This window comes from Microcaecilia unicolor, chromosome 3, assembly GCF_901765095.1.
Source record: "Microcaecilia unicolor chromosome 3, aMicUni1.1, whole genome shotgun sequence".
NCBI lineage: Eukaryota > Metazoa > Chordata > Amphibia > Gymnophiona > Siphonopidae > Microcaecilia > Microcaecilia unicolor.
The window spans coordinates 332,864,368-332,881,009 of NC_044033.1; the positions used below are offsets into that span (position 1 = coordinate 332,864,368).

The 16,642-nt window shown below is 40.9% G+C and overlaps 1 protein-coding gene across 1 annotated transcript in view; it reads left to right on the forward strand.

Annotated features, from left to right (window-relative positions):
* Positions 1-16,642, forward strand: part of FNDC1 (fibronectin type III domain containing 1) — a 312,818-nt gene that overhangs the window by 266,224 nt on the left and 29,952 nt on the right. The window contains 1 exon segment of the mRNA XM_030198432.1: positions 16-124. Coding sequence (XP_030054292.1) covers positions 16-124 — 109 coding nt within the window.

Sequence of the window (16,642 nt, forward strand, 5' to 3'; positions counted from 1 at the left end):
TTTTTCTATTGACAGGTTATTTGGTTTACAGTGCCTCTTATGATGACTTTCTAAGGAATAAGTGGTCAACACTGACTACAGGAAGTACAAATTTGCCTATTGAGAACCTGAAGCCAAACACAAGGTAATTAACTCTTATGAAACTGATCAGTTTAAATATATTAGACACGAGTTATTCTAAAGCTTTAAATCTACGCTGTTCAGGCAAAATTCTTCCAAACAACCCACCACAATTTCTTGAGGTGCCTGATTCAACTAGAGTTGTAACAGTATAAAACACGGGAATAAAGGTATAAATCCTTGCTAAAAGTAACTGCATATTATCATGTTTTAAATCTGAGAAGTATGATAATATTTCATCTTATTGTCTTTTATTCTATGGCTCCCAGTGCAGCAAACAATCTTATTCAAATCTGTCTGTATAGTTTTTTGGGCCATTTATGTCTATTTTTCCTCTCTAGTCACGGACCTAGTTAGCTCCTTGATGGGTAAATTTTCCTTACGATTGCATAATATGCTTATATATGGTCTGTAGCCCTAAAGGGGGTCTGATATTCTAAAATAGCTAAGTACATCTTTCTAGATTTGTGATTCCATTTTAGAACTTTCTTCCTACTACTGGCAGAATTGATAATAACTACTTATCATTTCATAAGAAACTTAAGACTTGTTTCTGTAAAGATGATTGATCTGCTATCTTTAATGTATTTTAATTGTATATGACTGTAAGTTGTAAACCTGCTAGACCATATTGGGGGAATTGTAGCGGTATAAAGAATGTATTAGATTAGACTTAGATATTTTTAAGTGTCAATCATCAGGTATCATTAGGTTTACTACTGATGTAGAAACCTAATGATATTCACAGAAATGCAATGTAAAGCACAAAAATTGGGTACATATGCCACCACAGAAATCAAGAATTTAGTAAGCACCCCTTCCGTATACTTGATTCGATGTAAAATGAATCACCTCTGCCTCCAGGCACCCATTATAGAATACGCTTAGGCGGAAATGTTTTCTGTGTGGGTTTTCTAGGCGCCATATATAGAATCTGGCCTTTTAACGCCCGGTTTACCCCGCATTAACTGCTAGCACAGAGACATTTAAAGGGGCTTTGTGGTATTAGTTCCCTTTTCCCATCCAACCCCCAACTGCATGTCCAATCAGCAAAAAAAAAAAAAAAAAGAACCTACACCCTAATCCAGAACAATGAAAAAAGAACCCTAAGGTGTCACCTGCCCAATCAGCAAAATAAGAAACCTTCCATTCCACCTTCCACCCCCTCAGGAACCCCCCCCCCAATGGTTGCTTATGTCAGGCTGGCAGGAAGACATGGTCTTACTTCCTACTGGCCGACACCCAGTAATGCTCTGATCGTACCATCTGGTAGATGGGGCCAGAACATTCTTGGATGTCAGAGGTAAGTGCTTCAAGCTCAGCATTAGGAAACTTTGGGGTAAGTGAGGGGGCTTTTTTGTTGCTGATTGGACAGATGGGATAGGGTGAAAGGCATGAGGAGAATTTTCTTTTCACTTCAACTTTTTGGGGAAGGAACCAAGGTACTTTGGAGGGGGAGGGCAATATCAGTAAGATGGCTGCTGTTTGGGTTGGTGGGCAGATCCCAGTTACCTGACCATCAGTTAATCCAGAGTGTTGGATAACCAAAGGTTGGTTAACCGGGACTCTACTATACTAGCATTTGCATGCCTAAGTTCCTACATTTAGGCATGTACATTAACATTAGCCATTAAGCTGAGTAGGTGCTCTTGCCTAAATTTAAGTGCATAAATGTGGACTTACTCTAGTATTCTATAACAGCAATTGCACGTACAATTGCAATTATATAATTTTGTACTTAGCGCACACCATCCCAGCGTCTAACTTTGGGTAATCTATGCAGAAGAAAAAGTTATGTCATACCTGATAACTTTCTTTCCTTTAGTCCTATCAGAGCAATCCAGACAAATCGGTTGTGTCCGTTTGCCAGTGGAGACAGAGGAAGAAATAGTCCTCAAGTGACTCACCCCTTAAGAGTATTGGGGGAGATTCTGTATATGGCACCTAAAACATCAGCGCGGAAATCAGTGCGGACTAAGCGTAGTCTATAAGCAGCACCCAGATTTGGGTACGATATATAGATTATGTTAAGTTGATATCTCATTGCCTAAAACTACACGCATCCATTTATACCAATGAAAACATAATATAAATCCCAGTGCATAGATTTATGCGCACTGGGCCATATTCTGGAAATTTTGGAACGCCCATGAAACGCGCATTTCCCTGCCCCTTTTTGCCTGTGTGCATTACAAGTTCAGCGCACTTCGTTACAGAATACGTTTAGTGAGTTGTGCATGTAAATTCTAATTAGTGCCAATTAGTGCTCAGTATTGCTTGTTAAGTGCTGTTATCAGCACTCATTAGCTTGTTAAGCTTGTTAAGTTATGCGCGTTGTTATAGAATCTGCTTGGATTTTGGAACGGATCTCTAGGTGCGCTATATAGAATCTGGGGAATTATACAGCATAGAATGCTTAGTATTTCGAATAGACAAGCAATGGTGCTCAAAATTCGTCTGATGGCCAATATAGAAACTTCGAGACCAAATGTCTCAGTCAGGTCATAACCTTACCATCCAGTGAGGCATTTATTCTACTGACATTCAGATATTTTATTGAGTCAGGAGACATGTGATATACAATAGGGGGGTCTTTTACTAAAAAGCTTAGCTCGAGTTATCTGCAGCAGGGCCCATTTTATTCCTATGGGCCCTGCTGCAGATAACTCGAGCTAAGCTTTTTAGTAAAAGACCCCCCTAGGTTAGGAAAGCTTGAAAGTAGAATCAATGAGAGCTGAAAAATATAGTTTTTAACCAAAATAAAATTAATCAACCAGGGAGGGAATCTAGACTGGTCTGATAGGACTAAAGGAAAGAAAGTTAGCAGGAAAGACATAACTTTCCTTCCTTAGCATCCTATCAGACTAGTCACAAAATGGGATGTAGCAAAGTAGTGTCCACAACATAGGGCAAGAATAAGACTGAAACACTCAAAAAAGAGATTTTGCAAATAAATGCATCATTAATCTCACTGGTCAAAAAAACAAAACTGATGGAGAGTGCAATAACTGGAATAGCCTTAATAGTGCTTTCAACCAGAACCCAGTAGAAAGAACCAAGACCAATCAGAAGGACTCTGGAATGGCAAAGGGTACAGACGAGAAGAAAGTGAGTCCTATGATAAGTGGGAATAATAGCATTAATAGACCATGGAAGAATGCGTAAAGGAGAAACAAACTCAACGCTGTTTTCCTGAATGGATCTTTGAAGGCAACAGCCTAAGCCAAAGTACATCTATGAAGGGAATATTGTAACTACAATGGAAGTCCTGGAGGAACTGAATATCCAGAGAAGGGAATATAAGAAGAAAGCGATCAAGATCTGAGAACCACTATGCTTTCTGTCTATATCGGTGACAATCGAGGAAAATGTAATCAAACTGATGAAAGGGAGAATATTGAGAATGGCTATTGGACTGACCTGGTGCCAAAGAGTGCCCTGCAAAGTGGCAGCATCCAACTCTGTTGCATGGGATGGCAGCCTTCTAGATTGTACATTTGCAGCATCCCTCTGGTTTGCTTCCTTGTAGCAACATCAATGTGTACTGCTCTCCTAAAGCAGCTGCCGGTTTAGCTGGTCAGCAACATCTATCTGTGTGGCTCATGCTACCATCACCTCTGTTGTGTAGTTGCAACAGTCACCTGTTTGCATGCCTGCAGTAACTGGGTAGTTTCCATAGTTGCAAAAAAAAAAAAAAAAAAAATACCTGTACTACTCAGCTTAAGCAGCCACTTATTTTCCATGCCTGTAACAACCACCTGGGTTGCACAGTACTGGTATTTCAAGGATGCATCAACCATCTTTCTTATACAGGGCCCTTATTCTCACTTCTTGCTCTTATAATGACAATTGAGTCTTCATGTCTGAATAGGGCACTCTTTGGCACCAGGTCAGTCAATAGCCATTCTCAATGGTCTCCCTTCATCAGTTTGATTCTAGATTTTCCTCGATTGTCACAGATGTAGACAGAAAAGCATAGTGGTTTCTCAGATCTTGATCGCTTTCTTCTTATATTCCCTATAATCTTATTCTAGAAATAAGCAGTGGATTTTCCCCAAGTCCATCTTAATAATAGCTTATAGACTTTTCTTTTAGGAAGCTATCCAAACATTTTTTTAAACCTTGCTATGCTGTTTTACCACATTCTCTGGCAACAAATTCCAGAGTTTAATTCCTAACAATTTTTGTTACATTATGGGGTAAATTCAAGAAATGGCGCCTAAAGTTAGGCACCCTGATAGAACATGCTAACTGAAAGTTCTATAACTGTAATTATGTGTATAATTACTATCATAGAAGACTAGAGGAAGGCATGAGCACTTAAGCCAGCTCAACGGCTGGAGTAAGTGCAAGCACCTAATATATTATATCTTATTCTGGCTCTTATTTCCCACAACTACCCTAATGGGTTTTTGTGCAGGTAAGAACCAAAAAGAAGCTTGGACATTACCAAGGAAATACATATAGCCATATGTCAAAGATTAAAACATCAAATTTCAAATGTCCTTACCAAACAAAAAAATAGTACCTAAATATCCAATAAACAAAATGATTTTTAAAACCCTCTTAAACAGTCCATGGAACTAAGTGAATTCCATACTATTGCTGCTTGGTATGAAAAACAAGATGAAAATCTCTTAGCCTTAACTGTAGAAGATGATGGGAAATTTAATAACATCTGCTTACTTAGACCAACTCTTATACCCCATAATAATAATTGAATCAAATAGACCATATAGGGAGGACCATATCCATATAAGGGGTCCTTTTACTAAGGTGTGCTGAAAAATGGCTTGTGGTAGTGTAGACGCAGTTTAGTACATGAGCTCGGGCAGTAACTCCATTTTGGCGCACGTTGGGCACGCATAGAGCCTTACATGGCTTAGTAAAAGGGCCCCTCAATCAGCAATTTTTGTAACAGTTTTATAACATTTGTAATAAAGTACAGTATTAACGTAATCCAGGTACCTTGGCAAATGATTGATGACAAATTATAAAGCTTTGATGTGAAATAGCTGGGGTGTGAGAGATCTCATAGCTTTTCTCTTACGAACATCTGATGCCATTGTACTCCCCTTCCCACTTTTTTGTTAACTGAAAGCAATGTGATTTTTGTGATATATTAGAGTTTGCCACATGGTATATTCCTCCCTTGATACTTTGTTATTTCTCTCTCTCTCTAGGAGGGTATAGAGAGTTCTTTTCCCCTCTTTTTATTGAAGTAGAAAGTAGCAAATAATGTTCAGAACCTCTTTGAAATAAAGTTTTCTAGGTAACATTTATAAAACAAGGATTTTCATAGCTTTATCCAAACTCTAAACCAGCCTTAAACTCAGGTTGGGGGCTTCAAGGGAGGTTATTATATTCTTTTGATCACAAACTTTTCCATAACACCCTTTAGTTTTATCATCTTGAGCTGACAACCTCAGAACAGTACATCCCCAAAATTTACATAGTTGTATTAAGGAGTAAGTCAATGTTTTCTCCATCTGGGACATCACTTTCCACAACTAGAAAAGTCCATGGGTGGATTACTGCAAAGGCTTCCTGTTCCCCAAAGACCTCCCTCAAACCTGACCCCCTTAGAAGGGTTTTAGCTTCAAGAAAGTCAAGAGAAGCCAGCCCAAGGTGTTGATCTCCGACCACCAATCTTGCAACTATTTGCTACTGTTTGGGATTCTGTCAAGTACTTGTGACTTGAATTGGCCACTGTTGGAAGCAGGATACTGGGCTAGATGGACCATTGGTCTGACCCAGTATAGGCTATTCTTATGTTCACAAGAAAATTTTCTCAACATCCCACATATCAAAACATTCATTTCTGGCATCATTCTTGACCCCCTTTTATAATAGTTTTTCATCTTAAGTTGGGCCCCACTTCCCCTTAGCTACTTTATCTAAAACCAAAGACAATTTACTAGAGAAGAAATGATGGTGTAAGGCAGGGCAGTACCTGGAACAGGAGGGCAGTTATATGGAATCAGGATTTAAAGGAGTCACAAGAAGACCTGGTAGCACCTACCCTAAAGAAGGAATCTCTGCCATGCTGTTCTGCTTCTCTTGAGTTGAATTGATCAACTCACTTTGAATATCGACCTCGGTGGGGTTGTGCTTCCAGCTGGACATTGATTTTATTGTTTATGCAACACTGTTATAAAGTGACCATAATTCAGTCCTTGTCCAAACTGTTCCACCACCCCTTGCACTCACTGCTTTTCAAAAGTGTCAGTTTAAATACACCCTTATCAACTGAAAGTTTGCATTTATTCTTTTGCATGGTGGCATACCATGAACAAAATTCCCATGTGATCTCTGAATACATGGGAGGCAAATCTATAACTGGGCACCAGAATTTTATGCAGGAGTTGGAAACGATTCTATAGCGGCAGTAATGTGTGTTATTGCTGTCATAGAATGCTAGCATAATTCAGGACCAACACACCTCATATGGCCACAAGCAATGACTTATTCAGCCCATAGGCTTATACATGTCAGCTCAAGATGGCACCTTTATAATCATGGGTCAAAAACTCCCAACCTTGTTGTAACCAAAATATGTTTTACCAGAGCCGTAGCGAGGGGAGCTGACACCCGGGGCGGGTCGCCACTGCGCACCCCCCCCCCCCCCCCGGGTGCAGCACGGCGCACCCTCCTCCCGCTGGAGCGCACCCCCCCCCCCCCCCCCCGGAGCGCATACTTGCGGCAAGGGACGGGTGGGAGGGCCGATCCACCCCAACTGCACGTTGCTGGGGTGTGTCGGCTCCGCGCTGGTTCACTGCTCTCTCTGTCCCAGAACAGGAAGTAACCTGTTCTGGGGCAGAGAGGGCAGTGCACCAGCGTGGAGCCGCACCCCCCAGCGGCATACACCCGGGGCGGACCACCCCCCCCCCTTCCTACGCCACTGTGTTTTACATATTTTTATCCTTCTTATATCTCTTTTAAATTATGCACTGTGATACTACTTCAAAATCATACTTGACAATTTTGCTCAAAGCCTATGCCTACAACTTCAGGACTGGCGACCTGTTGTAGAATGAGGGGGACAAAGTCCAAAGCTGTTGTTTTGTACATTTCAGACAAACATACTGTTTCTCCGTCTTATCACTTTTTCCCGTCTTATCACTTTTTCCTTACAAGATATGAGTAAAGTCAGAATGCAGTTCTTCCATGACAAGACATGATTTCCTGCCTGTTAAAGGAGCATTTTCAATATGACGTCTAAGTCCAACGTTGGACGTTTTGCTAAAAATTCAAAGGGGAATATAGCCATTTTCAAAACAGAAAAACGTGTATTTTTTTTAATGGATATTTGCTAAACGTTCTTGTGCTCTTTGCATTTATATTTAAGTCCAAGAGCCCTGTTTACTAAGGTGCGCTAGATATTCCTATGTGTATCTCTAGCAAGGCTTAGTAAACAGGGCCTCTAGCGAAAAATGCACAAAAGCCATTGGGATGTAGGAGGAGCAAGAATTTTTAGTAGATTGGCCACACAGACATCCCAGGAGAGCAGTGGGGCACCCTAGGGAGCCCTGCAGTGGACTTCAAATAAATACTCCCAGGTACTCATCTCACCATTGCTCCCTTATCTTGTCTACTGAGCCCCCTAAAACCCACTACCCCGAACTGTACACCACTACAATAGCCCTTATGGGTGAAGGGGACACCTATATGTGGGTACAGTGGGTTTCTAGTGAGTTTTGGAGAGCTCACAGTCTACCACAAGTAACACATAGGGGGAGGTATGGGCCTGGGTCCTCCTGTCTGCAGTACACTGCGCCCACCACTGTACTACTCCAGGGACCTGTATTTTGCTCTAATGGACCTGAGTATAACATCTAAGGCTGTCATAGAGGCTGGTAAGTAATGTTTTTAATCACATTTTGGGGGGTGGGAGGAAGTTAGTTACCACTGTGGGACTAAGGGGAGGTCATCCCTAATTCCCTTCAGTGGTCCTCTTGTCATTTAGGGCACCTTTTTGTGCCTTATTCGTTCTAAAAACAGGTCTAGCTCAAAAGGTTTTAGCCCTGGATGGTTTTGTTTCATTATGGCTGAAATATGTCCAAGTCTTAGGAACACCCAAATCCCGCCCTTGAGATTTGGATGCACTTCAGACAAACTGCATTAAAAAAACATCTGAAAAATAGGTTTTGAAAATACCCCGATTTGAACGTTTTAGTTTTTCTCTTTCAAAAATGAGCCCCTTAATATTGTCCTGGAGTTTGGTTCTTTTCTGACTTACATTACAGAGGTCTGTCTTCCAGGACCCCCAGTACACAAGAAAGATATCCAGAATACTCAGATTTTGATGAAACAAGGGTGGATATGTGGAGAACTGCTTTAATTGTCTCTCAAATTCTTAGGGGTCCTTTTACTAAGGTGCGCTGAAAAATGGGCTGCGATAGTGTAGGCTCGTGTTATGGACGCACACAGAATCATTTTTCAGCACACCTGTAAAAAAAGGCCTTTTTAAAATTTTGCCGGAAATGGACGTGTGGCAAAATAAAAATTGGTGTGCGTCCATTTTGGGTCTGAGACCTTACCACCAGCCATTAACTGAGCAGTAAGGTCTCTCGCATTAACCGTGCGGTAATCACCTACACGCGTCAAGTCAGAGTTACCGCCTGATTTTTGCTGCGAGTCAGAAAATAAATATATTTTCTGGCGTGCGTAGCAAATGCACGTAAAAATGAAATTACCACACGGGCCACACGGTAGCTGGGTGGTAACTCCGAATTGATGCACGTTGGGCACACAGAGGCACCTATGCATCTTAGTAAAGGGCCCCTAATTTTCTTAAAATTTGCTGTTTATATTTCTAGATGAAAACAGAAACAATAACATTATACAAAAATATATTCATATTACCAGTAAAATATGAGAGATAGAAATATACTTCATAGGAAAATTTAAAAAACTGGAAAATATAAAAAATCAGGTCCATAAGATGGGGAAAGGGATACTCATAGAAACAAACAAACAAAAAAAAGCAACAGTAGAAACATTGGAAACCAATTTGCTTCTGTAGACCTGTCTTCCATCAAATCTACTCCCTAGAACTAAAGTCACATTCTGGTCTTACTATTAAGGAAAATTAAATGATCAGGATCAGTGCAGATGTAAATATTATCATCATATTTCAAAACACTTACAGGAAAACCTTAGGAAAAAAAATAGCCTCTAATGCCAAAGCCTGTGGTTGCAAAGGAAAAATATTTTAAATAAAGATTGAGTAACCATAGCAGATCGGGGGCACCATGAAAAGGTAAAACCTATTTTTGTAATTCATTCTCAGACTTAAATCATGCTTGGAGTTCAAACAACGGAAGCAATCCATATAGCTCAATTAGTTGATGTTTCCAGTTTTCAGAAAAGACAAAAAAGGAGGAAAAACCTCACAAAACTGTGAGCAAGAAGATAAAAAAGTGAGGCAGACTCGAAGAGGATGTCAAAGTTTTCAGATTCAGACTTTCAGGAGAGCTAAGTGTATCCCTACTCCTTCCTCTGGGTCATATTAACAATTAGACCCAGGTGCATAATAAACCCAGTGGAACACTCAGGTCTGAATTCAGTCCTTAAGAAGATACTGGCTTAGCATTTCATGAGGTGATAAAAGCTTGCTCCAGTGGAAATTATGTAATTTCAGGTTTCTGTACCTCATGGCATTCTCCATTTTCTCAAACTTGCATACAACACATGGTTAGCTACAGTTAAATTGGCTTCCTCTTGATATCCCAGTTTTCCCCTCAGTTTAGTAACCTCGAGCCCTTCTGAATTTTCCTATTCTGTTCCTGAAATTTCACTGCCATTTCTTCATAAAAACTGATAGTGCTGGAAGGTTTAACCAGCCAGAGTTGTTGCCATCTTGGTGAATGAATTCCACAACTGGACATTGTCTAAATTCTGGGGTGGAACAGAGATTCATAGAGGTGCCCCCACAACAGCTTGGAGGAAAAAACAAGTTTCAGAGGTCCAGATCAAATGAGCCCCAACAAACACTGCTTAATTACTATAGACTGTCCCTCTCTTCTACCCTGTGATCTTATTTTCCTCAATTGCAGCAACCAATCATTTCTTCCTGCTGAACTCCCTGGAGCTGCTGGTTCAGCCCTTTGAATTCCAAACCTTGTTCCCAGTGACTCCCCCTAAGGAAGTGAAGAGAGGGAGGATCCAACTCAGTGACTCAAGTTGAACCTATCACACTCCTAATGCCGAAACAGCAACAACAGGTTCTTAGCCTTTCAAGGATGATGATTCAACTGATGCTAGACTCAGAGATAACTGTGCAGGCTGACCTCTTAACCTTCCATCAGAGCCTGGAAAAACACCTCTTCCATCCATGCAGATAGAAACTTAGACTGGGACCAATGATCCAGCCTCATGATAAATTCTTATTTTTCCCTGATGTTTGCATATTGTAAGAGAAAGGGGATCAGCTGATAGATTGAAGAGCTGCTCAGAGGTGCTGCCTTTTCAAAGCCATCTGGTCCACCCCTTTTGCCCCTCTCCTTTCTACATGATTCTGGATAAAGAAATGTCCTGCAGATGTACCGTATCCATTGACATTACAACCAACATGAAAATGCAATTCCATGTACATGTCCTAATTTCAGAAGTTTACCAGCATACCTTCCAAATAGACACAAACCACAAGAACTTAATTTAAGCCAGAGAATTTGCTTCACGGCACTCATACTCTGGAATTACATACATATAATAGAAGAGAAATTGTTCCCCGCTTTTGCCTGGGGATGGACATTCAATTGGTGGAATCCTATTTCTCAAGGGCAAACTTATTTCTTCAGGATTTTTTGTTGTAATTGGTAATGTGTCCTTCATTCCTGAAGGGGATTATTTTGTTTTTGGAAGCTGCATATTGTACAGCGGAAGACAAATCTCTGTTCCAGGACATGAGGACTTCAGTATTATAATCTTTGTGCCAAACCTGGAGAATTAGAAATTCTCCCTAAGGCCCATGACAGCATGTTCCTGCTTGCTGTTAACTATGATAATACATCAACACTTCTTTTTATGCTTTTCTACCATAGTTTTTCCAACTACATTTTCCACCCTAATCTATGCACACAGATTTTTTCTATAACACATCCTGAAAATATAAAAACATTAAAACAGTATTCTGAAAAAAAAAACTTCATATTCGTAGGAGTTTTGCCCAGTTTCTGTCATTCATTTTACATCACAGACAATTATACATTTTGATGCTGACTGACAATCAGTTCCACATGTGCTTCATATGATAATGCTGAGTCTTTAGCTTCTTGCCTTGATAACTGGGCCTCCAACTGATCTGTTCTCTGGTGAGAATATCAATTGCAGATATTAGATATTAAAAAAAAAATCCATGTCCGATTGACAAAACTTGTAAAACCTAAGGGGTCTTTTACCAAAACTCTAATAAAAAGGGCCGTATGGTAGCAGCAGGGGCCATTTTTCCCACCAGGGCTCTTTTACTGAAGTGGGTAAAAAGCCGCCCAAAATAAATAGCCATGTGGTAAGATTACTCTTACCGTGTGGCCATGCGGCAGGGAGCTCTTACTGCCACCCATTGAGGTGCCAGTAGGGGCTCCTGTGGTAAATGGGCAGCGATTACTTACATGTTAGCACTGCGGTTCAAATTCCAAAAATATTTTCCACATGCGATCGAGCTGGAACTACCGCCGACAGCCATGTTGGGCTAGTGGTAGTTCCGGGTTGCCACATGGCAAACCTTTCATAAAAGGGCCCCATAATAAATAATGTGATTATTACAGTTTTGGATATATGGCCAAGAAAATACATATGAAACCCAATTTTGTATAGGTCATCAAGAATAGCCTTTAGCTGAAGAACCTTCAGTCAATCCTCAACAGCACTGCAGTAGCCCTTATGGGTGAAGGGGGCACCTATATATTGGTACAGTGGGTTTCTGGTGAGTTTTGTAGGGCTTACAGTTTCAACCACAAGTGTAACAGGTAGGGGGAGGTATGGGCCTAGGCCCACCTGTCTGCACTGCACCCATCACTAGACTACTCCAGGGACCTGCATACTTCTCTATTAGACCTGAGTATTACATCTGAGGGTGACATAGATGCTGGTAAGTAATGTCTTTAATCACATTTTGGGGGTGGGTGGGTGGGAGGGGGTTAGTGAGCACTGTGGGAGTAAGGGGAAGTCATCTCTGATTCCCTCTAGGGGTCATCTGATCATTTAGGGCACCTTTTGTGCCTTATTCATTGGCCTATCTCAAAATGTCTCAGTTTTAGTCCTGGACAGTTTTGTTTTGTTCCATTACGGCTGAAAAATGTCCAAGTGTTAGGAACACCCAGATCCCACCCTTAACATGCCCCCTTGTGATTTGAATGCACTTCTGATGGACTTCATGGAAAAACATCTAAAAATTGGTTTAGAAAATACCAGTTTTGACATTTTGTGAAAAAAATGTCCAAATGCAGATTTATGACACTTTTTGGACATTTTTCTCTTTTGAAAATGAGCCCCACAGTGTCCCATTGATTGCCCTCTTTCCACCAAGTCTCTGAGATGCCCATTATATCTACCTCATCATTTAGTGCTATATCCTCTAACTCTCCCATCTTGTTTTGTAGGCTTCTAGCATTTGTATACAGGCACTTCAGATTGTGTTTTTTCCTTGGATCTACAAGCCACTTAGATGTTGAAGGGGATAATGTGCATCCTTTATCCTGCTCTCTTATTAAGCACACCTTGCTTACTTCCAGCATTGTTGAAACCACTCTACTGGGATTCTCTAAATGTCCTGTTTCAATAGTATCCTTCAAGCATACTCCACACCAAACCATGCGCTCTTGGGCGACGATCGGCTTTCTCACTCATTCTAATTTAAAAGCTGCTCTATCTCCTTTTTAAAAGTTAGCACCAGCAGCCTGTTTCCATCCTGGTTAAGGTGGAGCCCATCCTTTCGGAGTAGTCTCCCCCTTTCCCAGAATGTCACCCAGTTCCTAACAAATCTAAATCCCGCATCCCTGCACCATCATCTCAGCCACGCATTGAGACTTCGGAGCTCTGCCTGCCTGTTGGGTCCTGTACGTGGAATGGGAAGCATTTCTGAAAATGCTACCCTGGGGGATCTAGACTTCAGATTTCTATGTAAGAGCCTAAATTTGGCTTCTAGAACCTCCCTCCCACATTTTCCTTTGTCATGGCACCTACATGTACCAAGACAGCTGCTCTTCCCAGCACTATCTAAGATCCTGTCAAGGTGACGCATGAGGTCCACCACCTATGCAGCAGGCAGGCAAGTGGCCAGGCGATCCTCACGTCCACCAGCCACCCAGCTATCTACATGCTTAATGATTGAATCACTAACAACAGCTGTCATAACCCTCCCGCCTGAGTGGAGTCTTGTGATCTCACTGCAGTATGTGAATTGGAAGTTGCTGAAGCACATATAGCCACGAGGGAAATAGTAACTTGCAGAATAAGCTGATTCAGCCATATGATGATGGAAAATTGTTGCTTAGTATGTTGAACTAAAACATCAAAATTGCTTTTAGGATTGGCTGTAATTATACCTAGGTATCGAAAACTATCTGATTCCCATTTCAAAGTGAATTCTCCTGCCCACTGAGCCATAACTCAGGAGAGCTTGGTAATCCTTCAGATTTGTGCATATTAAGGTGAAAGCCCAAGAATGACCCATATTCTGCAAAACGTTCCAACAACACAGGTTAAGATTGAGTTGGGGAAGAAAAATGTACCAACAAACCATCAGCAAAGGCCAATATCTTGAATTCAAAGGTACCCAATTTAACAACCGTAATCTCTGGGTTACTGAGAATATCCCAAATCAAACGATCCAGTGTCAATGCAAAGAGTAGCGGAGAAAACAGACATCCTTGCTGGATTCCACTAAGGACCACAAACGATTCTGAGAGACTCCCATTAACAGAGACCTGAGCTGTGGGTGCTTGATACATGGCTCGAACCGCTTGCTCAAAAGGCCCTCAATGCCATAAACCTATAAAACTGCAAATAAAAAATCCCAGTTAACCCTATCAAAAGCTTTTTCAGCATCAAATCTGATAAGCAATGTAGAAAGCCCTGCATGATAAACATGTTCCAAAGTAGCTAAGATAGTGCAAATATTCTTAACAACCTGTCTACCCCGTGTGAACCCACCTGGGGAGCTACTATGATGGAAGGGAGCCCCCGGACTAGTTGATTAGATAAAATTGTAGGTAACAGTTTTCCTTCATACCTAATCAGCGAGATAGGTCTATATGATTCTGGATATATGGGGTCCTTCCCTGGTTTGGGAAACACAATTATTTCTACCATACACAGGGAAGAAGGTAGCATTTAGTCCCGTATTACAGTATTAAATAGGGCTACTAAAGGATGTTGTATATCTGCCAATAAGAGCTTAGAAAATTTGTCTCTGCAGCCATCAGGTCCCGATGTCTTATAAAGTGCACTTCTCTCCACTGCCCAATGTATTTCATCTAGATGAATAGGTCTATTTAGCCCTGATGACTGCAAATCTGATTTCCGAGGTAAATCCATAATGCTTAAATAAATGTCTGGGTCTAATGTGTGAGTCGGATCAGGAGTGAACAGCTGCTCATAATAAGTCTGAAATATCTGACTAATTTCCCCATTGGAATGCACCACCCGCCCAGAAGGATGACGTGAGGAGCATTTTTGAAAGAAACGTCTAAGTTGGAATAATGTCTTTTTTTTCTACCTTTGTTGTCTGGTCATTTTATTTTTCTAATTGTGTTAGAAAATAAAATGACCAGACAACAAAGGTTGTCCCAGTCTCTGGTTTCTGCTTAACTCTCTTGCCAGGGTCTCTCCTTGTCCATTTGACACTTCTTCTCTCTCCATGTCCACCATCCATTTTCCCTCTGTCTTCCTATCCTGCATCTCCCCTCTGTCCCTGCCCCTATCCTCCTGCCATATTCAACATTTCTTCTCTCTGTATCCCTATTATTACTCTGTCCAGCATCACCTTTCTGTGTCCCTATCTCATGTGGAGAGAATCCAGAGTAAAATCTCCCCCCCCCCCCAACTGAGTGAGGGAAAACACCAGAAAACTCAGTGTAAGTGCTATGAGGTGGTCTTTGAGCCTTAAAGCTCAGAAATTAATGGATAATAGTTCCATGAAGACATCAGAATTCAAAGTTTTCCACAAATCCTGGATGATACTGTACTAATGCCATCAAATCCGGGGCAAGGGGTTATTCACATCTTTGCATATGTAAGTGTAGTACTTTTCAAGTCTTTTCCTTTCACAGATTCAGAATTTGGATTGAGCACAAACAATAAAGAATATGAATTGTTTTGTACCTTGAACCAACTTGTTAAACCCCTCCTCAAATTTAATGCTTTTCTTTTGTGAATGTCAGAATCAGAAAATTCTGGTTAAAGCATATGTCAGACGTTCCCACCTATGCCATCTGGGACAGTGCTGTAGTACAATACAGTACACTACTGTGTGTGGCCTGGTTTCTGTGACTTTATTCCTGGTGGGTGGGCAATTTGCATGGGTGCATCTACAATTAACATGATTAAACTTTACGAGCAGACCTTTGACTTGACTTATTGCATATGTTGATAACAGTAAGTGCTAGACAAAATCCTACAACTATTTTGCCAACCTGGAACACTTTGAAAAAATAATGTAGTGCTTTTTTTTTTCTAGCTAAAAAGTTGCTAGGACTCACATGTAGGGCCATCCTTAAGGGGTAGGTGATCACCAATGGACCTGTCCCCACAGTGGTCATATTCCTGCAGCCAGCCCTGAAACATCTATGATAAGGCAGAATTGCAAATATTACACCACTCCTTAGATTGTTGAGAAAAGAAAACAAGCTGGACTGTTACAGACTCTACAAGAAACTACATGCTTGCAAAATTCCTGCCTCAGTCATGTGTTCAGAACATAAAGCCTTACCAGTTACAGAATAAATTACTAGAAATAGACAGTGCTTTTTTTTGTAGGAAAAAAGGTACCTGTACTCATTATAGGTAACCTTAGGGACAGGGTCACTATCTATGGACCGCCCCTACGGTAGCCACACACACACACACACAGTGGCCCACACACCTTTTACCAGCCTGGTGCATATAAACAGGCATCATTGAAAATGTTACACCAGTATAGGAGAAGAAAAATAATTTGATTTTTTTTTTCATTATAAACAATTTCTATGAGCAGTTACAGCTCCAGTATATCCAGAATGACACAAACCAAATTAGCACACAGACCAGGAATTAGGAGAACAGTCATGCCAAATCTGAAACACAATATGCAATCAAAATCTCAGAACCTATCAAACAGATCCCTATTCAGACACTTGGCCTTGCAGTCACACATGCAGAACAGAGATAGCTCCTCTTGAAATTCTTCAAAAAGTAGCCTGAAATCCTAAGAAGCTAGACTCTTCATGCAGCACCAAACCAGGAAAACAGAAAAGAACCACGTTCCTATATACAATGACAAAATACAAGACAGCAGATGTAATTCTCAAATTGGACATATTCC